General features: G+C 45.1%; 1 protein-coding gene across 1 annotated transcript in view; it reads right to left on the bottom strand.

Moving 5' to 3' along the window:
* Positions 1 to 23,818, bottom strand: part of LPCAT3 (lysophosphatidylcholine acyltransferase 3) — a 36,029-nt gene that overhangs the window by 3,191 nt on the left and 9,020 nt on the right. The window contains exons 2-6 of the mRNA XM_005907494.3: positions 2,669 to 2,776; positions 1,805 to 1,911; positions 1,065 to 1,158; positions 907 to 944; positions 353 to 531 (exon numbers count right to left, since the gene is read on the bottom strand). Of these exons, the coding sequence (XP_005907556.1) occupies positions 353 to 531; positions 907 to 944; positions 1,065 to 1,158; positions 1,805 to 1,911; positions 2,669 to 2,776 (526 nt within the window). The remainder of the gene's footprint in view (positions 1 to 352; positions 532 to 906; positions 945 to 1,064; positions 1,159 to 1,804; positions 1,912 to 2,668; positions 2,777 to 23,818) is intronic.

The raw sequence follows: 23,818 nt of genomic DNA on the forward strand, positions 1-23,818 counted from the left end.
GGCCAGCTACAGTCCACGGGACTGTGAAATACATAGATTTTGATGTATTTATCAACATTTTTTAAACTGGGAAGGTGGGTTTTAAAGGCAGGGACATGACTGCTTCAGGCAAAATCCTATGGCATAAAAGTGTATTTTGACGTTTGTACCACAGGGTCGGGAGGGATGGTGGGAAGTGACCCAAGCTGACAAGTGCCCACTCCCTGCAGTGAGTAGGCACGGAGTGCTGCCGGTCACAGGGCGAGAGCCTGACTCACGGCAGAGAATGCGGCCGGCCTTTGGGAGGTCACTTCAGAAGCGGCTTTGTTGGGTGAGAGGCCTGGACGGAGGTCTTGATGAAGGGGGCGATTACCTGTTTGGTATCTTCCCTGGGACATCAGTCAGCTCTCCCCGCACCAGCTTCATGTAGTGGTTCATGGAGAACTGGGGCCCCACCAGGAAGGCTCCATAGAAGTAGGAGAAGCCGGAGATTTCCAGCAGGGAGGGGACACCCCGTATAGCGTATATCTGCTGCTCGGAGGTCAGGGATTTCTGCGCCGAGAAGAGAACGAAGAGTTCAGTGTGTTCAGAGCCAGTGTGAGGGCTCCCCGCCCTGGGGCCCCACTGAACTGGGTTCTTCAAACAGAACCTCTTTGAGGGGATGACAATATGGAGAGGAGTTGGTGCTTCAGGGGGAAGTAGGTGTGTGTGGGGTAAGTTCAGCCATGGCCGGCTGCTGCCCCCTTCTGAGGGCCTCCCTGGCCGGATCTCTGGGCTGTGAGCAAGAGCTGGACTCAGGCAGTCAGAAATGGTGATCACACCACCCGGCCCGAGGGCGGGAGGGGAGGCCCCGCCCCTGATGATAACAGCCATCCTCCTCCCTTTGGGTTAAACTCCTTCACCTCTCCGCGGAGGCAGGGTACTTACCTGATCCTTCCCTCCGTCATAGTAGTCGATGGCCAGACCTGAGCAGAGAGAGAAGGTGTGGGTGGAGCAGAGGGAGGGGGCACAGGATTCGGCCAGTGGACTGAGGGTGGGTGGGAGGATGGGAGGGGCGTGGGTGCCAGAGGGGACCTGCCACTCACCGATCAGCTTCAAGGTCAGGACACAGTGTGGCATTGTCCACTTGATGTCGTAGGTGCCGGTGGCTGTGTTGTAATATCCGGCCAGAAGGTAGCCCTAGGAGAGGGGCAAGTATTTATTTATTCCGCCATCACTACAGTGCATCTCCCACTGCTCTGAAATCCAAGGTATTCTTTCACTTTTCCTTTCTCTTGCTCTAGAAACTGAACCTGTAAAGGGGAAGGGATGTCCTCAAGGTTTCTCAGCAAAGTGAGGGCTAAACTGAGTATTTAAAGGATTAAAAAATTTTTTTTTAATTTTTTTTTTTTTCCTGCCTCACCGCATGGCCTGTGGGATCCCAGCTCCCTGACCAGGGATTGAACCCTGGCCCCAGGGCCCTCAGCAGTGAGAACTCAGAGCCCCAACCACGGGACCACCGGGCACTTCCCCAAACTGACAATGTAGATGCTCACATTCTGCAGCTCATTCCAAGTGGGTCTCCCGCTTTGACTTTGAGGGACTCCCCTCGTGGACAGATGGCTGCGCTAATCCCGACAGGCTCAAGAGCCCTGACGACGGGGTCAAGAGGGCTGGCCTGCAAGGGACGCTCCCAGGGCCTCTGGACACTGACCCAGAGCCTCGCTGCTGAGGGTCGCTGTGGATCTCCTGGTCCACGGCTTCTTCTCCACCCCAGCCCCTGTCCTTCCCCCGCCCCCAGCCCAGCCGGCTGTGAGCTGAGCTGCCCTGGGAGAGACACGTTTACCATCTGGACGCAGAAGGTGGTGAGCACGGCGGTGATGGTTCGGCCCATCAGCCGGAGGATGAGGAACTGCAGCACGATGCAGAGCAGGGAATGGTAGAGCTGGGTTCCTGGGTGTGGAGCAGAAAGCACACTGTTGCCTGTTTTCCCCCCACCCCCTTGCATTTCCACCCTTCCTGACACTTCTGAACACAAGAATATATACAGAAAAAAAAAAAAAACCTTTGGTATTTGGATCTTTCTTCTTTTTAAGGAGTCTCCTGATTTGGAGGAAGAGAAGGAAATTAACTGTATAAAAATACAGGACTGCCAGGGAGCGCTTGTATTTCTGGATGTTGGGCCTAAGGGATGCTCCTGGCGGAACTGCTTGGGTCTGTTGGCCAGTTCTAGCCCCAGCAGAGACAACCGGTGCCTCTCTGTGGATGGCGACTCGTAAGGGTTGCTTTGTTGTTTTCGTCACTAAGTCGTGTCCGACTCTTGCGACTAACCCTATGGAGTGTAGCCCGCCAGGCTCTGTCCATGGGACTTCCCAGGCAAGAATACTGGAGTGGGTTGCCATTTCCTTCTCCAGGGGATCTTCCTGACCCAGGGATGGAACCCTTGTCCCCTGCAATGGCAGGTGGGTTCTTTACCGCTGAGCCACCAGGGAAGTCCCTCTGGTAAGGGTAACCATTCTCAAAATGCTTTTATCTGGGAGAGAAATGTACATGAAGGGAGAAGCTAAGCTGTGTTCCTGCCCATAAAACCCTCTCTTTGCTCACAGAGCATCACAACTTCCCTCTCCATTAGATTCCCTCCAGGACGTTTTGTCTGGGTCTGTTCCTTCTCAGGCTCCCTGTAATTGTGGTGCTAACTAGGTTCACTCACCAAAATTATAATAAGCGATTGAGAGGCCCGTAAAGGTGTGGAAAAGGTGGATGAGGTAGCTGTCCTTGTAGAAAAGGTAACGCCGATAAAATAAAGCGAAGGGGTAACCTGGATGGGGAGAAAGAGCAATAGAGGGTTACTCGTGCCTGGTGCCCTCCCGGGTTTGTTCTGGAAGTTGATCTGGCATAACACCCAGCCCAGAGAGGAACGAAAACATGCAAACTAAGGATGTCTACAAAGACAGCAACAGCACCCCTAATTATCAAAAGAAGCCTCTTTGTAAATACAAATTTAACATGGGAGATATTAATTTTATATTGAGGCAATACAAACTGGGTCCTATGACCACATTTCCTTTACCGCTTATTAAATATTGCTAGGAACTTTCTCTTGCATTTTTCTTAGATGATATAAGGGGCTGAGAGTGCCCAACTGTGCCCAGAAATGCCATTTTATACCTTGATGATCTATTATAATTCCATTACTAGCAGAGTACTGTCAGTCACATTATTAAGAGGATAAATACAAATGGTCCCTGGCTACAGATGGGGTTGCTGTTGGCATACACAGCTGCACAGCAGTTAGTAGGTGGGTACTCTTCACACACTTGAGGTCTGGGCACTGCCCAAGCTAGTAAATCCATTTAGGTATGCTGGAAAAATATCTTCTGAAGCCACGATTCAAGGTATGGTCCCAGGGTTACGACTGAACTACAGGGGATCTCTTGATGGCCGTGAACTGAGGATGCACAGCCAAGGGTTGCTTAGCGAACAGGGTCAACAACACTGGGTAGTCCTAAACTAAAATTAACGCGTTGCCTTGTTTTACTGCAGACTCACAGCCAGTGTTCCTCACATCACATCATGAAACCTGGCTGACGGGCTTGGCAACCTTCCTCCTGTAGTGCATGAGTAGAGAGCTGGGGTCCCTCCTTTTGTTTGGAAGGATGCTTTACCCAGTCTGTCATTGCATAATTAGTGTTCTTGAGTTAGTCATGGTTTATAGCTGCTGCAATTCTTGCATTTTGGGCTGTACCTTGGGCCTTGTGGGATCTTAGTTCCCAGACCAGAGGTTGAAGCCAGGCCCCCAGCAGTGGAAGCTTGGAGTTCTAACCACTGGACTGCCAGGGAAGTCCCTGCAATTCTTAACTTTTCAATTGTAAGTTGCAGGTAATTTATCACTGGTGATATAGTTGTGAGTTTGCTTAACTGCAAGGCTTAGATGAGTGTCATACATAAAGTGTTGAATTAAGTGAATGAGTAAATGGATAATCATGTTATACATTAGCTGATGTTCTCCTAATTATTTTTCCCATGACCTTTTTTTTTTTTTTTAAATACTTATGACCACAGGGACTTCTCTGGTGGTCCAGTGGCTAAAACTCTGTGTTCCAAATGTAGGGGGCCCAGGTTCGATCCCTGGTCAAGGAACTAGATCCCACATGCCGCAACTAAAGATGCTATGTGCTGGAATTAAGATCCAGCACAGCCAAATAAATAAATAAATAATAATAATAAAACAACTTCTGATCACAACCTGTATACTTATGTACCCTAGTTTTTTCACACAGCAGTGTATCAGACATTTATCTTCTTCTCGGTGGCAGGATCTACTGGTGTCCTTCGGATGCTGCTCTCATAATGGGCTAGGCTCTTTATCAAATATATAGCTTCATGCAAACAGTTGACTCTGTAGATAATTCTGTGATGACTGGCTCCTTTGCTCATTCATTAATCCAACAGATGCTTATTATGTGCCCACTACACGCCAAGCATCCTGTTTATGGAGCACAGAATGAGGGAGCGGGTGGCATGGAATGGTTTATGTTCTAGCCACCTAAGGTGAAGTGATGTAGGGCTGCTAGTCGAGGGGAGGGAGGCAACTGTGACCCTTTCACAGTCAGATGAATGAGTAAAGGAATATGACAAGCCTCATACGTACCGCGTGGGCAGAAATTTTGTGGGACTGAGCAGCAAGAATTGCTAAGAACCAGACCCAGGTACTAGAAAGTATATATAAACACCCAAATGCCTTACATCTTTTGTCTTTTATTTTTAATGTTTTAGGAATAGGGGCATAAATGAACAAAAACAACAAATAGGGTGGATCTTAATTACCTAGAGTACTCATAAAAAAGTTCCAGACAGCTAAGAGTTTACCCTTTAAAGCACTTAAAGGGTTAAAAACCTTTAACCAATTGAAATCACTGAAACCCTTCATCATTTGGGATGCTTGAAATTAAAAAACACAACACGCATTACTCTGCCTCCTTAAACTGAATATAACTGGACATTTCCCTGGTGGTCTGGGTCATAACTGTTCTAAAAGCACAATGGCTTTAGGACCTACCAGGTGCGCGCACACTGTCCTGCATTCTGAGTCCTTACGTCCATTTGCCGTACTTTTCTGCCCCTTTCTTTGCTATTCAGGGATCTATAGTCACTTCTTGATCTTTCAGTGCTGAGAATAATCGCTCTTCCTACTTAATTTCCAGCAGGCCTTAGAAGTCTTAACTTTGTTTTAAAGGTGCAAAACAGACAGACAAGACCTAAGACAAGAACAAAGGCCTTGGTGTCTTCCTTGCAGACTTAGTGCCCAACTCTCGTAACAGCTGTTCTGGCATTCAAGGCCCTTTCGCTGTCTCCTATTTTTGGGTGTATCTGTGGGGCGTTGAGTTGGGTGAGGAGTTCCATGCAGGTGAAGTCTAATTGCACACCAGGAAATGCATCAATAAGGAGATGGAGTAATTGGGAGAAAAAGAAGAAGAGTGCAGCAGTCCAGGTTACCAAGGACAGGAAGATCATCAGAGAGAACAGTGGCGCCTCCAGGCTCTGGAAGCCACTAAGGGGAGGAAGGAGCTGTGCTGGGCGAGTTGCTGTGACAACCTGGAGCTGGTTGTCAACACGGTACCCTGCTCCCCGCTGCTGCTCAGCTCAGCAAGCTTCGGAGCCTGGCTGCCATTCATCCCATCGGGGATGTGCTGTTTGGGGGGAGGGTGTCATCCTACAAGCTGCTTCTGAGTCTCAGTGCTGCTGTGTGGGAGCCGATGCTTGATACAGTGGCTACAGTCACCTAAAGAATTGCTGAAAGAAACCAACAGAAGCAGCTCTCACCCGCCCACCCGCCCGTCAGTCTGATGCAGTAGGTCTGGGTGGCCCTAATGGGCAGCCAGGGCTGAGAAGCTCTGCCTTCCTAAACCCTCGTGCAGGGCAGGTCCTGGGGAGAAAACCCTGAGCTCGATGACTGGGGGCTGCTGTTTTCCCTGAATGGCACCCAACAGGCAGAGGTTTGCTCTCTAAACCCGGTATGGAGGCTTTTTAGAGACCGTGTGGCCCCCACACTGGAACAATTTCTTCTATTTGATTGTTTGTTTAAAGGGGGACCCTGGGGACTTCCCTGGTGGTCCAGTGGCTCAGACTCTGTGCTCCCAATTCAGGGGGCCCGGGTTTGATCCCTGGTTAGGGAACTAGATTCCACAAGCAGCAACTAAGAGACTGCATGCCACGACTAAAACCCAGCACAGCCAAATAAAGAAATAAATATAAAAAAAATAATAAAGGAGGACCCTGCAGAAACTTATTAGCAGACGAAGGTTGAAGATAAAATCTGCACCCTGAACTCGGGATTCCCAAACTAGAATGGGTACATGCCAAGAGCAGACTGGAAGGCACTCACTATGCTGTGACCCTACAGCAGACTGCTGGGAGGCACTGAACTTGGCCCCTTCAGGCAGGGGTCCCCAACGTCCGGGATCCAATGATCTGAGGTGTAGCTGATGTAATAATAATATTAATAGAAATAAAACACACAATAAATGTGCTTGAGTCAGCCTGAAACCACCCTCTACCCCTTACTGCCTTGGTCTTTGGAGAAAACTGTCTTCCACGAAACTGCTCCCTGGTGTCAAAAAAGTTGGGGACCGCTGGCTTCAAGGATCCCGGTATATGGAACCTATGTACCCAGCTGGCCTCCCCAGCTTGTCGCCGGTCGTCTCCTCAGGCCCCACTGCCGTCTGAGTCAGAAACTCGGATCTATTAACTGAGATCGCTAGTGGAGTTCCTCCCTCTCTGAGATCTAAGAGTTGTGAAATTACTCATTAATCCTAAAAGGTCCTGAAGTTCCATGTGAAGAAATAGAAATGGACTGCTTTCATTCATGTCTGATGAATTTCTTTGCCTCTCATCCTGTTTTGCTATTTCTGGGCTCTCTGGGAATATGATACGACCCTGTTTGATCAGGCAATGGTTCATGTGACCTTGATGAACAGAAAACAGAGCATGTTTTGGCAGGTGTGAGGAAGAAGACAGAACTAGAACTGCTACGTGTTGTCTTAGCCAGGCATTGACACTGGTTTGTACCAAAAAGATGACAACCACCTCCAACACCACACCAAGAGTTCAGAGAACACCCTCAGCATATATACAGTAGCCGCTGCCAAACGTTTTGGTCTCAGCACTGCTGTTTTAAAAATCATGAAAAAAAAAAAAAAACTGAAATAGAGTTAATTTACAATGTTGTGTTAGCTTCAGGTATACACAAACTGATTCAGTTATATGTGTGTGTGTGTGTGTGTGTGTATATATTCTTTTTTAGATTCTTTCCCATTATAGGTTATTATTAATGTAAGACATTAAATATATCTTCCTGTGCTATACAGGTGGTCCTTGTTAATTAGCATCACTTTACACTCTTAAAAGCCTTCTGCTGCAGGGGCCATAGGTTTGATCCCTGTTTGGGGAACTAAGATCCCATATGCCATGAGGCACAGGCAAAAGAAAAGAAAATTAAAAGTTTTAAAATTATTAATTCATGAAAAAAAAATAAACCTATTACATGTTAATACAAATAATGTACTGTTAATGAAAACAGCTATATTTTCTAAGTCAACCATTTACATAAAAACAAAACCATTTAATGAAAAGAATGGGATTTTTTTTTTTTTTTTAAACAGATATCTGGCATTTGCTAAATAGAAGAAGGCTGGATGCTCAAAACTGCTTCTGAATTCAGTTTGTTGTAATATGTCATTTAGGCCAAAATATATGAAAAAAAAATCTGGCTTCACAAAGATATACAGCTGGAAAGAGAATCTTAATAGCCTTTTCAGATAATTTTGGATATTCCGTCTTTGATAACATACAGAAAATCAAAACTCAGCAAATAAGTAGTTTCTTAAAGGCTAGTTGTAATATGGAATTTGAAATCCTATCAATGAGCTTTTCACACTGTTACATTAAAATCCACAGGTCTCTCGTGAACTATGAATAGATCTTTTAGCCAGGTCTGGTTTTTTAACAGTGTGCATTGGTCATTGGTAAAATATTGGTTCACTGAGTTAGGGAGATCTTTCAATCTTGAGACATCCTTATAATATAATATAAAAAAAAAATCACATTTCTTAGTATTACCATTGATTTTCAGCAGAGAAGTCTTTATAAAATGGGAAGTTGTCTAGCTCATGGTAGCAAACACAAGTTTTGGAAAATTCAAATTTTCACTTGAAAGCTTGAAATTTATCATTGATTACAAACACTGTCAGTTATGTTCCTTGAAGTGACAGGCTTACTTTGCGCATTTCCAAGAAACTCTCTGCCAAATGCCCAGTCTAAATAACCAGCATGTCTGTCAGTCGTTCTTTCACGTGAAAATGGTGTTCTGTGAAAGAGAAGCTGTCAGCTCATTGTGCAGTTTGAGCCAGTGCACAGGTGCTTTGCCTTGACACACTTCTGCTTTGGGACAGAGGGTGTTCCATGCATGTGTCTCATTTCTTCAAACAGAATGTTAAAAAGACATGTACTCAGGGTTGAGATTTTATGTTTCATCCAGGACACTCTTCGGTTGTCGTTCAGTTGCTCAGTCGTAGCTGACTCTTGGTGACCCCATGGACTGCAGCACGCCAGGCTTCCCTGTCCTTCACTATCTTCTGGAGTTTGTTCAAAGTCATGTCCATTGAGTCAGTGATGCCGTCCAACCATCTCATCCTCTGTTGCCCCCCTTCTCCTCCTGCCCTCAATCTTTCCCAGCATCAGGGTCTTTTCCAATGAGTGGGCAGTGGATGGATCTGTGCACCCCCCGCCTTGTTTTTTTTAGCATTTATTTTTTGGCAGCGTTGGATCTGTGCTGTGGCACTTGGACTTAGTAGTTGGGGCTCGAGTCCTTCTCTGCTTGCGGCACATGGGCTTAGCTGCCCCCAGGCATGTGGGATCTCAGTTTCCGGACCAGAGATCAAGCCCATGTGCCCTGCACTGGAAGGCGGATTCTTAACCACTGCATTGCCAGGGAAGTCCTGGCTCTGCCCTTTCTTGACCGACTGCATGGTGAAGAATGTAGGGTATGCTGGTTCAGTTTGGTGTCCACACCTTCACTCATGCTTAGGGACCAGCAGAGTTTTTACCATCGCTTCTGCCCTGTCAAGTGCCAATGACAAAAGCAAATAACATTTTAATTTTATTCTGAAAAATAACTTTAAAGTTCTCAGGGACCCATAGGAGTTCATGGACTACACTTGGAGAAATGCTGACACAGAATGGTGTTTTGGCTTAATTTTCCTGGTTAAAGCACTCTAAATCAACAGGCTTTTCTTCCTCCCTCCTTTCCTCAACTGCTCCTTCTGTATTTTTTTTTTTTTAATTTATTTATTTGGTGGCACTGAGTCTCAGTTTCAACATGTGGGATCTAGTTCCCTGACAAGGGATTGAACCCGGGCCCCCTGACCAGGAGGGCGAGTCTCAGCCACTGGACCACTAGGGAAGTCCCTCCTTGTATATATTCTTTTTCTGTTTTGGAAAGTTTCTCTGTCCTTGGTTTTGAGATATCAGTTTCCCTCTTTTTTTCTTATTCTATTGAGATGTATTTCACATACCATCAAATTCATCAGAGTGTAGGATGCAGTGGTTTTTAGTATATTCATAAGGTTGTATAATGTCCCCACTGGAGTGTCTAAATTCCAGCATGTTTTTATCCCCCGCCCGCCCCCCCCCCCCCACCAAGAAACCCTATCTGTGTTAGTGGTCACTCTCCAGGCCCTGGTGACAAAGTCACTTTCTGACTCTACAGATTTGCCTGTTCTGGCTATTTCATAAAAACGGAGTCATGCCGCATGTGGACTTTTGTATCTAGCTTCTTTCACTGAGTGTCATGTTTTTGAGGCTCGTTTATGTTGTACCATGTAGCAGCACTCCGTTATTTTTTTATGGCTGAATAACATTCCTTCGTTTGGACAGATCATACGTCATTTATTCAACCATCAGTTGATGGACATCTTGGTTGTTTCCACTTTGGGGGTATTAAGAAGAAGGCTGCTGTGAACATTCCCGAGGCGTATGTTTTCCGTTCTCTTGGGTATGTACCTCGGAGCAGACTGTTTGGCTCACTTACTGGCTGAGCAGCACTTCTCAGTTGGTGGTGCAGATCAGTTTTTAAAATTTCCCATCTGCCGTGGACCATACTTCAGTAAAGTACAAAGTCCTGGGCTTGGATGATGTGGCACTATGGAACTCCTGTGAAAATCCCTAAATGTTCACTCTTACTCTCCGCTCGCTTTGAGCTTTGACTTGGCAAAGGGTGGTGACAAATTGCACCAACCTCTCCTTTGCCTCTTTCACTGAAGGCTTTTTCTTCTGACTCCTAAACATGGCTGACCTCCAGAGTCAGTCCCGACCCTCTGCTATGCTGTCCACACCGTCTCGTTGGAAACCCCATCTACTCTCATGTAATTTAACGTGATCTTTATGCCAAAGACAACCTCACATCTTTAATCCTGACCTCTCAGGTTTCAGTTCCACATTTCCTACTTCCTGGTGGGGCATTTTCAGTTTGATATCTTGCACCATCTCTAACTCTGTGTAAATAAGACATGGGCTTTCCCCTGAATCAGGCTTCTCTCAGCTTCTTTGGTTGATTAATGATGTTACTGCACTCCGGGCCACACAGCGACATTCAAAGGCTTTAAGTTGTCTCCGCCTCTTCCCTTTTTCCTCAGTGCCCATATCTAGTCACCAAATCCTGGTTTGTTTTTGTTTTGGCCACACCACAAGGCTTGCAGGATCTTAGTTCCCCAACTAGGGACTGAACCCATGCTCCCTGCAGTGGAAGTCCAGAGTTCTCAGCCATAAGGACCGCCAGGGATTTCCCCCACCAAATCCTGTCCATCCCTCCTTTCCAATGTCTCGCGCCACCATCGCATCCCCTTCTTTCCCATGCTACATCTGCAGGGAAGGCCCTCAAATGCTCCCCCTTCAAGTCTTGCCACAACCTCATCTCTGCCTGTAGCTGCATCCCCTGACATCCTCCACCAGGGGGCTCTCCCTGCCATTCCTGCTCAGAAGCCATCAGTGACTCTACCTGACCACTCCACACAGCATCAGCCCCCAAGTCCAAGATTCAAGGTCTACCTTCTAAACTACATTTCTGGGCAAAGCCTCCACCCTCCTCCTCTAGCTAACTGCTATGCTAGTTTCTTCTCAAGCATGCCTTGTGTCGGGAATTCCATGGTGGTCCACAGGTTAGGACTCTGCGCGCTCACTGCCAAGGGCCCTTCAGGGTTCAATCCCTGGTCAGGGAACTAAGATTCCACATGGAATGTGGTGTGGCCAAAAAAAGAAAAACCCAACCAAACACACAAACCACAACAATGCCCCCCTCCCCCCAAATCCAAACAAAACATGTCTTATGTCTTTAATCTCTAGACCTTCACTCACGCCGGTCCCTTTGGGTGGGATCTTCTTCAACTGCCCCTCTAACCAAGTGAAGTCCTACCCATTCTTGAAAAACACTCAGTTCAAGTGTCTCCTTCTTTAGGGTTACTATAGACCACAATTAATTCATGACCCTGCACATTATGGACTCCTGCCTTAAATACATGGTGCTTAGGACAAAGACTTATTTGGAAAAATCATTATGTAATACAAGTTGCCATTCCTTACACTAGTGTTCTGTATTAAAACTATCACAAGTTCACAATCTCCTTTCCTAAAGTTCTTCTGTGTCTTTGGATCTCCCATAGCATGCTATCCCTGCATACTTCATTTTCTGATGGGTTGACCTACAGTAATTGACACTTAATAGTGGTTTGAGTGTCAGTTTCCTCATCTGTAAAATGGGGACAGGACCTGCTCCAGTGATTATTGTAAGGGCTAAAGGGGATGGGGAAACAGTGTCAGACTTTATTTTTTTGGGTTCCAAAATCACTGCAGATGGTGACTGCAGCCATGAAATTAAAAGACGCTTACTCCTTGGAAGGAAAGTTATGACCAACCTAGATAGCATATTCAAAAGCAGAGACATTACTTTGCCGACAAAGGTCCGTTTAGTCAAGGCTATGGTTTTTCCAGTGGTCATGTATGGATGTGAGACTTGGATTGTGAAGAAAGCTGAGCGCCAAAGAATTGATGCTTTTGAACTGTGGTGTTGGAGAAGACTCTTGAGAGTCCCTGGGACTGCAAGGAGATCCAACCAGTCCATTCTAAAGGAGATCGGTCCTGGGTGTTCTTTGGAAGAAATGATGCTAAAGCTGAAACTCCAGTACTTTGGCCACCTCATGTGAAGAGTTGACTCATTGGAAAAGACTCTGATGCTGGGAGGGATTGGGGGCAGGAGGAGAAGGGGACGACAGAGGATGAGATGGCTGGATGGCATCACTGACTCGATGGACATGAGTCTGAGTGAACTCCGGGAGTTGGTGATGGACAGGGAGGCCTGGAGTGCTGCAATTCATGGGGTCGCAGAGTTGGACACGACTGAGTGACTGAACTGAACTGAACTGAAAGGGGATAATGCATATAAAATAGTCAGCACAGCCTAACATATTGTAAGCAGTCACAAAGTCTCACACACACACATGCAGATTCACATAGAGGGAGTCTGTAAACTAGGTCTTATCTGAGAAATTCTGATGCAAGTGGTATCAGGGGTTCCAAATCTAATCTTCTTTCCACGTGACAATCAAATGACTGAGGGATTTTCTTCCCATCTTAACTTTAAAAGAAGAGTCATTGTGTATTTATTTTAAAGATACTGACTCTGGCTTGCCAAGAGCACTTTTTCTAAAATGCAACGTACGGTTAAATTAAAGCACTGGATGGTTAGAAGCACACCAACTCTGAGGTTAAGATGAGATTTGACAGCCTGAATCCCAGTTCTGCTACTTACTAGCTGTCCCCTTAGGCTGGTTGATGAGTTACTGCTTTTGGTCCTCAGTTTCACTAGCAGAGTATCTAGGTCCTGGCTCATATTTCAACCTGGTCCATATCAGATGCTCAGTGAGCGTGAGATGGCATCAACCTCTCCTTTAACAGAGGCCTGCCCAGCAACCTCAACCGACTGGCTTCTAACACTGTGAATGCCGACGGCTCTTGCACGTCCACCTCCCATTGAGGCTCTCCCCTGAACTTCACACTCGTGTGCCATGTGGAGTGGGTACCCGCCTAACGGGACACCTCAGACGTAACAGGCCCCAAACTCAACTGCTGATGTCCTTCTCTCAGCTAGCCTGCTCCTCCCCTGGCTTCCTCATTTTAGCAAAGCCTTCTGCTCAGCCCTTCTGCTCACACAAGGCTGAGGCCCTGCCACCTTCCCCTGCTCCTAACCCCCACCCCTCCCCCAGGCAACCCTATCTGTCAGCAAACCCTGTTTATTCTATCTGCAAAGTGAACCCAGAATCTGACCACTTCTGCCCCTGGTCCATGTTGGCACCATCCGTGGCTTGTGTTATAATTGTCATCTCCTGACTCATCTCCCCCAGTGCATTCAGTCACGCTCTGCTCAGCAGGAGCTGAAGTCCAACCAGAATGCCAAACTGAGCTGCTCACCCCTCCCCCACTGCTCTCTGACTCATCTCTGACTCTGGGCCGCCCTTCCTGGAATGGCAGACTTGTGCAAACCTTAGAGCCTTCACATTAACATGTTCCTGGCCTGGGATGCTCTTTCACCCATGAGCTCAAGTACCTCCAGCGCTTCAGGTTTTTACTGAAATGTCACCTTATCGGTGGGGCCTTCCCTGACCATGGTATCTTGAGATTGCACACGTTGCCCCACCCTGTATGTCACCAACACACACTTCCTGTTTTTCTTTCCTATCTTATCTTTCCTATTTTCCCTTGGCACTTACTACTTTTCCACATGCTGTATATTCTACTTATTGGTCTTTGAAGGCAAGATTTTTGTCTCTTCCCCCCACCTCACTGTACCGCAAGTGCCTTGTAGAGTTCCTGGTACAAAAAAGTTCTCAAAAATATTTGTTGACTGGATGAGAGAATAAAAGAATGAATGAACAAATACTCTGTATCCTAGGGAGTGAATAAAATATGTATTGAGCATCCATTATGTGGTCAGCAATGCATTAGGCAAAAGGAGACTATGGTAGAGTTGTAAGAGATGCTTTCAGACTCTGAAGGAGCATTTTAGAGAGAAAAGAATACCAAGTAATGATGTTGTGTAAATGCTAAGTGATGGAAATGGCAATGTTGTAGAGGTTGGAGAAGACAAGAGGTCAGTAATGAACAGATAAGTCAGGATGAGCAGAGAAGAAACAAGGGAAGGGAGTTCCAAGGCAGAATTATGTACTAAAGACCCAGAGGTAGGAGAGGGCATGGAGCAGTCATGTCACAAGACCGGGCTGACTACAAGACGGGGCAGGAAGGTTTGGAAAACCAGACAGAGTCAGAATTTTATATAATAGGGAAAAAAAATCAAGAGGATTGGACTTCCCTGGTGGCTCAGAGGTAAAGAATCTGCCTGTGCCAATGCAGGAAATATGGGTTTGATTCCTGGGCTAGGAAGATCCCACATGCTATGGAGCAACTAAGCCCATGGGCCACAACTACTGAGCCTGTGCTCTAGAGCCCTGGAGCCACAACTCCTGCGTCTATGTGTCACAACTCCTGAAGCCTGAAAGCCCCAGAACCCATGCTCTGCACAAAAGAAGCCACTGCAGTGAGAAACTGAGAAATGCAACTAGAGAGTAGCCCCCGCTCACTGCAATGAGAGAAAAGCCCATGCAGCAATGAAGACCCAATGCAGCCAAAAATAAACTGAGCTCATCACCTCTGTTTCCGGTCTACTCATTTCTGCCTTGGCCCTCAGCAATGGGGTAACATACCCCCAGCCCAGGCCAACTCACCCTCACCTCTTGTAAGAAGATCTGGTTCACAGGGTCAATGGGCTCCTTAGAGTCAAATGACTGAAACTGATCTCAAACTCAAAATTCATGCTTATTGTCGGAGGTAAAGGGATGGGAGACAGCGGATCCCCCCCAAAAGGCTATGTCTGTCCATCACTGCTCTTAGGGATAGTTCACTGACAAAATTATGGCAACTCTGGAATTTCTAGCTGAAAAAGATGGATGAAAAAACCTGTGTCAGCCTTATATCATCTGGATGCTGAAATTTTCCTAAATCATGTAATGTTCCCACAGATAATGGGTATTTTGCTTTGCACAATGGAAGGCCACTTTCAGGATCAAGTTTCAGTTCAATTTTCCTAAGAATCACAGACTAGAATATAAAACAGGACTGCTTTTGAACATGGCTTATTTGTATTATTTATTTATCTTTGGCCACGTGGCATGTGGGATCTTACCTCCCCAACCAGGGATAGTGCCCGCGCTCCCTTAATTGGAAGTGCAGAGTCTTAACCACTAGATGGCCAGGGAAGTGGCCATCTAACGGCTTATTTGGTATTGACAGTTTATTTTTTATCACACATTTCCACATGCTAGCTTTATCATGATTATTTCCACTGTGAAGAACTGCCATTCACATTTGTTTTCTTTCACCAAAGTGGAGATTCCTCATACTGAAGAACTATACAGAGGAAAGCAAGACGGATGGAGATAGGAAGGAGAGTGAAGCCCTGTGTGACTCTGGCTCTTTGTGGTGATAGGTAACTGATTGGTTACTGACCACACTGTCAGACGGGGGAACACTGGGACATTATGGACCTGGAGGTGGGGTGACGCTCACCTCTGGAATTTGTTCACAATGGTCCTGTCTCTATTCAGCAGATTAAGCCTTATTGATGGTATGGCCAAGGTGATAACACACCTGCCCCACTCCAACAGTCCTCTATGGCTCAGGCTGAGTCACATGCTGAATGGTTATTCATAGGATTCAGATTCTTTGAACCCATGAAACCTTATAAATCACTGACTCCAAACCCTTTATTAGAGATAGAAGAAAGCAAAGCCCAAAGGGACTAACTGGCTTGCTTCAGGTTAATAGAGCAGAGCCCCAGTTAGAACCCATATCACTTGATTTCTATGCTGATACTCCTGTCTCATGCTTTGGCACCTGGCGGAGGCCAGCAAATACATCACTAGTCACTGCTGTTGTTCAGTCACTCAGTCATGTCCGACTTGTTTTGACCCCATGGGCTGTAGCCCGCTAGGCCCTTCTGTCACGGAATTCTCCAGACAAGAACACTGGAATGGATTGCCATTTCCTTTTCCAGGGGATCTGCCCGACCCAGGGACTGAACCTGCATCTCCTGCATTGCGGGTGGATTTGTTACCACTGAGCCACCAGGGAAGCCTCACTGGTCACTAGCTGTGCACTTTTAAAGCTATGGCTATGTTAATCTCTGATTATCTGTTCACAGACACATGCATGCCCACGTCTGCTTATCATCCTATCTAAAACCATTTGAAAACTTCATCTCTGCTAAATTTAGGTACTCCTTGTTCTTTCTTTCTTCATCAGTTCTTGGGGATGCTCCCTGCCTATCTTCTTAGGGTGCAATTCATTTCTGAAAGGGACCTCCAGCTGAGTATCTTGAACGTTTTGATGACTGTAGAATAGAATTCAGGGATAAATGATGAAAATGTCCTCAGAATAAGAACAGAGGGGGCGTTTTAAGGGTAAACTAGTAAATGGCTGTTATCTGTGAGAAAGGAAAAAGGCTCTTATGAAGGTTGCAAAGTTTTTTTTTCTTTTAATGGGAATTCCCTGGAGGTCCAGTGGTTAGGACTTGGTGCTCTCAATGTTGAGACCCAAGTTCAAACCTTGGCTGGGGAACTAAAATCTCATAAGCCGAGTGGAATGGTGTGACCAAAAAAAAAAAAAAAGGAAATATTAGTTTTTTTAGTCACTTAACCCAAACAACCTAAACCTGAACTGCACCCAAAGTCCCATCAAAAGTCAGTTTTTTATTGTTGCACTCAAGCCAGGGGCTCTTAGCAGTTAACAGGCAAGGCCATGTTAAGATTAGCGCCAACGATACAAGCTGGCAATCGTGTGTGCAAACTGGTGCTAAGGCTGAGAAGTTATGATGTTATGATGAGACAACAGACTGACCCTGAAGCCACGTTCCCTTGTATGACCCCACCGGGAAGAGATACTCACTGGCTTCTGAGCCTAGGAAAAGTCAGCACCCCACCACCCTACCCCACCATCCTGGGTCAGGGGCCAGCCCTCAGGACTATCTCAAGCCTGATCAGATGCTCAGAACTATTTGTGAATGTTTGTCTGCACAATTACAGTCTTTTCTGTACTATTACAGATTGTGCAAATGGTCACATAGTTCTTTTGTTATGACAAAAATTTATAGACTGAAAGAATGTTAAGGCTGTTGACTCGCAGGCTAGTTGCTAGTCACTGCTGACTAGTGGAACAGGACAACAGATGTTGGCCGACCCTCAGGCACTTGAACACACCGAAACGCCTTTCCTAGCAGATACCAGCCTGAGGCTTACATTCAGAGAGTGGTTTTTTAAATCATATTATAAATCTTTGTAAATTAGCGAACCACTTGGTGGCAACTTCTAGCCAGATTATCTGATTGGAGCTAGACTCAGGAATGAAGAGTAATCTGGTTGAGAAATTCAGCTTTGCCGCCTGGGCAAATCACTTAAGATTCTTTGTACCTTGATTTCTTCACGTCTAAGGTAGGGATGTAAAGAAAGGCACGCCTCCCCCCCCCATTCCAGTTTTTCAAGGACCATGCCAGCAGCCACTGCAGCTGCCCACCAACGGTGTACCTAGCGGGGAATTCAGGATGGAGAAAAACTTGAAGGCTTCTGTGCTTTGGATACTGGCCTAGATAGTTCAGATGTATATCTAAGGGACAGATGCAATGAGTCCAGATTCTTGCGTCTTCACATACACAGAAAGGCACTAAAATCATTAACTTGAGACGTCTGCTCTTTGTGACTGGCAGTAATCTTTTGATGCTCAAAGTATGTGTTAGCTACTTAGTCGTGTTCACCTCTTTGTGACTCTACCTACTGCAGCCTACAGGCTGCCCTGCCCATGGCATTCTCCAGAGGAATCTTCCTGACCCAGGGGTTGAATCCGGTCTCCTGCACTGCAGGCAGATTCTTTACTGTCTGAGTCACCAGGGAAGCCTCTCTGAGGCTCAACTACATGCTTTTTTCCAAGCAAGAAACATTCACATATTAATACGTCCCTGATCTCTTTGGAGCCTTCCTCAGAGCCACCCGAGAGGCGGTCTTCCAGGCTATGTTCCTCAGTTAAGGCCCTGAATAAAACTGCACTTGCCATTTCTAGGTTGTGTGTTTTTCTTTTAGTCAAGAGGCAAAATACTAGCCATCTTGCAGGCTGTTGTGCAGATTATAAGAGAAAATATCCATAAAAAAGCATCAAACATGTACTTCCTTGAGGCCACTTAAGAAATATTTACATATGAGCAAATATTTTATTTTATTTTTTTTTTTGAGCAAATATTTTATACAAGCCTATCTATACTTAACTTCTTAAAATCTGAGTAAGCTCTTTTAACCAGTTTTAAGACATACACTCTCAGGCTCAAGCCTCTAGCCTTGAGCTAGGGGTGGGAAATTTTGGCCTTTGCCCATCTTGATCCTATTTTAACTAAATTAAGTCTATAGCAAGTTTCAAAAATAAAGCTCTGAGTTGCCCCCAGAACTCCCAGGAAGAAGGCGATTTGCCACTAAGTTCACCCAGCTTCATTCAGTCTGAGGCCCTTCCTCTGCAAGGGTCTGTTTGAGGCCTGGGTGTGTATGTGTGTGTAGGTGTGGAGGTGGGAACTAGCAACATGCTCATGTGGTCATACATTGTTATAAAACATGTAAGATATTTTTATATTCTTTTTCTTAAAGAAAGTCACCAAGATTATAGAATTTTCAGGTTCTACAAACCCTGGATTATTAAAAAAAAAAAAATCAGCCACTACAACAAAACTAGGCATTTGTTGTCATTGTCAGTTAGTTGCTAAGTGGTGTCTGACTCTTTGCAACCCCATGGGCTGCAGCACGCCAGGGTTCCCTGTCCTTCACCATCTCCTGGAGTTTGTTCAAATTCATGCCCATTGAGTCTGTGATGCCGTCCGATTATCTCATCCTCTGCCATAAGATCTTACAAAAAGTCCTGAATGAACATTCGAGCCAACTCAGTATTTCAGACCCAGGAAGCCTGTTTAAGTCCAGGAAGGGAAGGAGTGCTGAAGTCACCTACCAGAGAGGTCTATCAGCTGGGAGCACAGGCTCAGCACAGGTCAGAGAGAGAGGCGGAGGGCTGGCCAGGCCTGCAGAGTTCCCAGCCTCATCTTCTCTGCTCTGTCCAGTCTGCCCCTCCTCTTACTTCTTATCTTTCGTGTCTTGTGTTACTGCTTCCTCCTCTTCTTTCCCTGTTATAACGGCCTGAAGTCTTCTATTCCCCGCTTCTCAGCTTTTACACTTCATGGTTCTCTCTCAAAAATCTTGAATTAGTGTGCGGCAGCCTGAGTTTTTTCCCCTTTCGATTCCTGGCGCTGGTTTTCAGTGGAGAAACTGGAGTTCTTCATTCCTGTTGTGACTTGATCTGGCCAGGGGTTGCCCCAAGGCTGCCAAGTGGCTAATTAGCTTTACACAACCCTCTCGAATAACTTGTCTTGGTAATTTTCCTCCCTCCCTCCTGTGAAGAGTTGCCAAATCTAGGCTTGTAAGTACAAACAAAGCAGGTGAGACTTCTTTTTCGCAACAAGTATTCCAGCAAGTGAAACAATAAACTCTTCCTGAACCAGCTGGGATTCTAACAGGAGAAAAGACAATGGCATCACACCCTCTAACTGAACCTATGAATCCGAGCGGCTGTGGATATTTGTTGGGTTCTGTTTCTCTACCTTTGTGAGCATACCTACTCACTCTTTATTCTTCAAGTCTGCGGATTTGGTGAATTTTAGTACATTCACAATGTTGTGCAACCACACCCACTACTAACGCCCCAATACCTCCATCACGCTAACCAGAAACCCCACACCTCTCAGCCGTCACCCCCAATTCAACCCTCCTCTCATCCCCACCAGCCACCAATCTACTTTCTGTCTTTATGGATTTGCCTCTTCTGGGCATCTCACATAAACGGGAGCAGACGTTACGTGGCCATTTGTGTCTGGCTTCTTTTGCTCAGCACCATGTTTTCAAAGTTCATCCACGCTATAGGAAGTATCAGTACTTCATTCCTTTTTATGGCTGAATATTCCATTTTATGAATATTAATATTTTGTTTATCCATTTGTCAGTTGGGTCATCCATTGTTTGTCAATGATAATAATGTGATGAATATGTGTGTACAGGTTTTTGTGTGAACATATACATCAACTCTTTTGGTAACATAATTAGGGGCGGAACTGCTGGGTCCTACTATAATACGTGCTTAACTTTGAGAAACTGCCAAACTGCTTTCTTCAGGGGCTGTGCTGTTTGACGTACCCACCAACCACCCATGAGGATTCCAATTTCCCCATATCTTCACCAACATTTGTTTACTCCTTTTTTTGGTTACAGCCATCCTGGTGGGTGTGAAGTGGTATGTCCTTATGACTTTGATCTCCATTTCCAAAGACTAAAGATGCTGAACATCTTTCCATGTGCTTATTGGCCATTTGCATGTCTTCTTTAGACAAATGTCTATTCGTATTCTTTGCCCATTTTTAAACTGAGTTGTCTTTTCATTGTTCAGTTATAAGAATTCTTGATATATTCTGGATACTAGACCCTTACCAGATAAATGATTTACAAGTATTTTCTGTCTCTCTCTTTTTCTTTTCTGTTTCTCACTTCTTTTCACTTGCTTTATAGTATCCTTTCATGCAAAAAAGTTTAAAATTCTGATGAAGTTCACATTATCCCTGACCATCCATGCTGAAAAAAATCCAATTTCTTTATCAGCATCTCAGTATTACGTGAAGATTTGGGAAGAACTTTAAAAACTATTTAAAATTTTGTATTTTATTTATTTATTCTGGCCGCACCCTGCGGCATGCCAGGATCTTAGTTCCCCAACCAGGGATCAAACCCACACTCCCTGCATTGGACGTATGGAGTCTTAACCCTGGACCGCCAAGGCAAAGTCCCCAAGTTAGGTATTTTAGAATATAATAAAAGCATATATACCTTAAAAATATAAAACGAGATTAAGACTTGAAGAAGTTTGAAGCTTCTGGTGAGATGATGACCTGGCTCCCTATAATTACTGTTAGGCTCTTAGAATAAATAATACAAGTGCATGCTGTCTAGGTGGGCTTCCCAGGTGGCTCAGAGGTAACGAATCTGCCTCCAATGCAGGAAACACAGGAGACGCGGGTTCGATCCTTGGGTCAGAAAGGTCTCCCAGAGGAGGGCATGGTATACTCACTCCAGTATTCGTGCTTGGAGAATCTCCATTGACAGAGGAGCCTGAGGGGCTACAGTCCATAAGGTTGCACAGAGTCGAACACTGAAGTGACTTAGCATGCATGCTACATAGGAATTCTTAGGCTTTACTTTTGTTTCCTTCTATCAGAAGAACTAAAGAAGAACTAAAACATGGGTTCAAATTATTCTTTAGCTAAAGACTGAGGGTTCCTAGTAGCCCTTCTGGTTCACTATTTTTAATTGGGGCCATGTATGTTGTATTCCAACTATAATCAATCTTTTCCACCAGAGTCTGAGGTATACACCACGGGAGCCTTAAAGGGCGCTGTTCCAGCTGGCCTCTGCTTGCTGGCTGGCAAACAGAAGTATTATATTTGTGGACAGTAATCCAGAATGGTGTCCAAGCCCATCTGAGTTTAGAATCGCTATCACAGCAGAAACTGGAAACCTCAAGGGCTATAAGCCATTGAGCACGTCTACATGGAAGCCACTTCTTATTACAGCAATACAAATACACAGCGACCAGAGCTCAGCCTTCTGGGAGCTCATATCCTCCTCAGATTTGCACACAACGTACTCACATGAGTTCTTTCTTTTTTTTTATAGTGAGCTTAGTTGTCTACAAAATTACTATCTTACCACTTATAATTTTGTGTAGCAGGTATGACCATGTATGCTTTTCTTATCGAAATGCCATAGCAATATGATAGATACTTGATACTGAAAGCATCTTTAATTGACAAAAGCTTTTTATTGTTAATTTAAACTTAGCCTGTGCTTAGTGTGGGGTATTTAAACTGTCCACTCGACTTCATGCGAATCAAGAACAAAACCTGAGTCTTACCACTTTTGGCCTGAACTTCTCTCTGCTTTCTGACAAACGGTCCCTACAATTAGAATGCAATGACATTTCCATCAGAAGTCTCTATCGCTAACAATTATGGTACATGAGGTTCTCAGATGGAATCCTTTGTTCAGGGGGTCCGGAGTTTCACGAATCTCACTTATGTTCAAAGCCACTCCTTGAACAGGGAGGAACTTAGATTTTAAAAGCAATCCAGGGACTTCCCTGGTGGTCCAGTGGTTAAGACTCCATGCTCCCAATGTAGGGGGTGTGGATTCAATCCCTGGTTGGGTAACTAAGATCCCACATGCTCCACATGCCACACAATGCAGCCAAAAAATAAATAAAATAAAAAGCCATCCGTTTTAAGCCAAAAGGAAATCCTTATCCAGAAACTACTCATCCTTAATTTTAGTTTCTTACTTGCCACCTTCCCCATTCTAGCTTTGAAAACAGGGAGAAATAAAGATGTATACAGCATCTTTTGGGATACACAGATCTTAAGCTTTGAGGTCTCTAGGAAGCTATTACTGCTTCACCAAGAGAACTTTAGGTGGGCCCTAAGTCTCCTTGCCCTTGTCTTCAGTAACTGCAGGGAAAATGTCAACACCCTTCAGCCCCTACCTTAAAAACTCTCTGCTTGAGGAGAACAATTCACCTAGAACTGCATGAGGGCATCTAATTTTTGTTAGAGCTACAGGTCACAACAGAAGGCCTGGAGAGATTATCATCTCTATTATCTATCTGATAATAGATTATCAGATATCTTATGTTCCCAAAGACCAATTTTATTAAAGATGAGGTTAGCACTGTATCTGATAAATTTTAAAATTATATTTAACTCATAACAAGTGGCAATAGTTTGAAACAATACAAAATTTAACTGCATTTTAAAAAATAATATAGTCATCAAAGAGCTTTCTTATTTGATAAGAAATCTGAGCTTATCTATCTGACAAGAGATGATAATGATATAATAATGCCATTAGCACATTAACCCTATGATTCAGTAATAATATTTGGAGATGTTAGCAAATGGGGAAACCTAAGCCAACAAAGGTCTGTCTAGTTAAGGCTATGGTTTTTCCAGTAGTCATGTATGGATGTGTGAGTTGGTCTATAAAGAAAGCTGAGTGCCGAAGAATTGATGCTTTTGAACTGTGGTGTTGGAGAAAACTCTTGAGAGTCCCTTGGACTGCAAGGAGACCCAACGAGTCCATCCTAAAGGAGATCAGTCCTGGGTGTTCACTGGAGGGTCTGATGTTGAAGCTGAAACTCCAATACTTTGGCCACCTGATGCGGAGAGCTAACTCATTTGAAAAGACCCTGATGCTGGGAAAGATTGAGGGCCAGAGTAGAAGAGGACAACAGAGGATGAGATGGTTGGATGGAATCACTGACCCAATGGACATGGGTTTGGGTGAACTCCAGGAGTTGGCGACGGACAGGGAGGCCTGGTGTGCTCCGGTTTGTGGGGTTGCAAAGAGTCGGACATGACTGAGCGACTGAACTGAACTGAACTGAAAGCTATAAAGAATCTGAGAGCATTTTGTTTATTCCAAAGATCGCAGGATACAAGTTTGACATCAACTGTTACAAAAAAGGGACCTGAAGCCACACATTAAGCCTGCAGTCCTCAGACATGCGGGGAAGCATATAACATGGACAGCTGTTAAAACACGGATCACTGGGCCTCATCCTGAGAGTCTCTCGTTTAGTC

This window comes from Bos mutus, chromosome 5 (genome assembly GCF_027580195.1).
Source record: "Bos mutus isolate GX-2022 chromosome 5, NWIPB_WYAK_1.1, whole genome shotgun sequence".
Lineage (NCBI taxonomy): Eukaryota > Metazoa > Chordata > Mammalia > Artiodactyla > Bovidae > Bos > Bos mutus.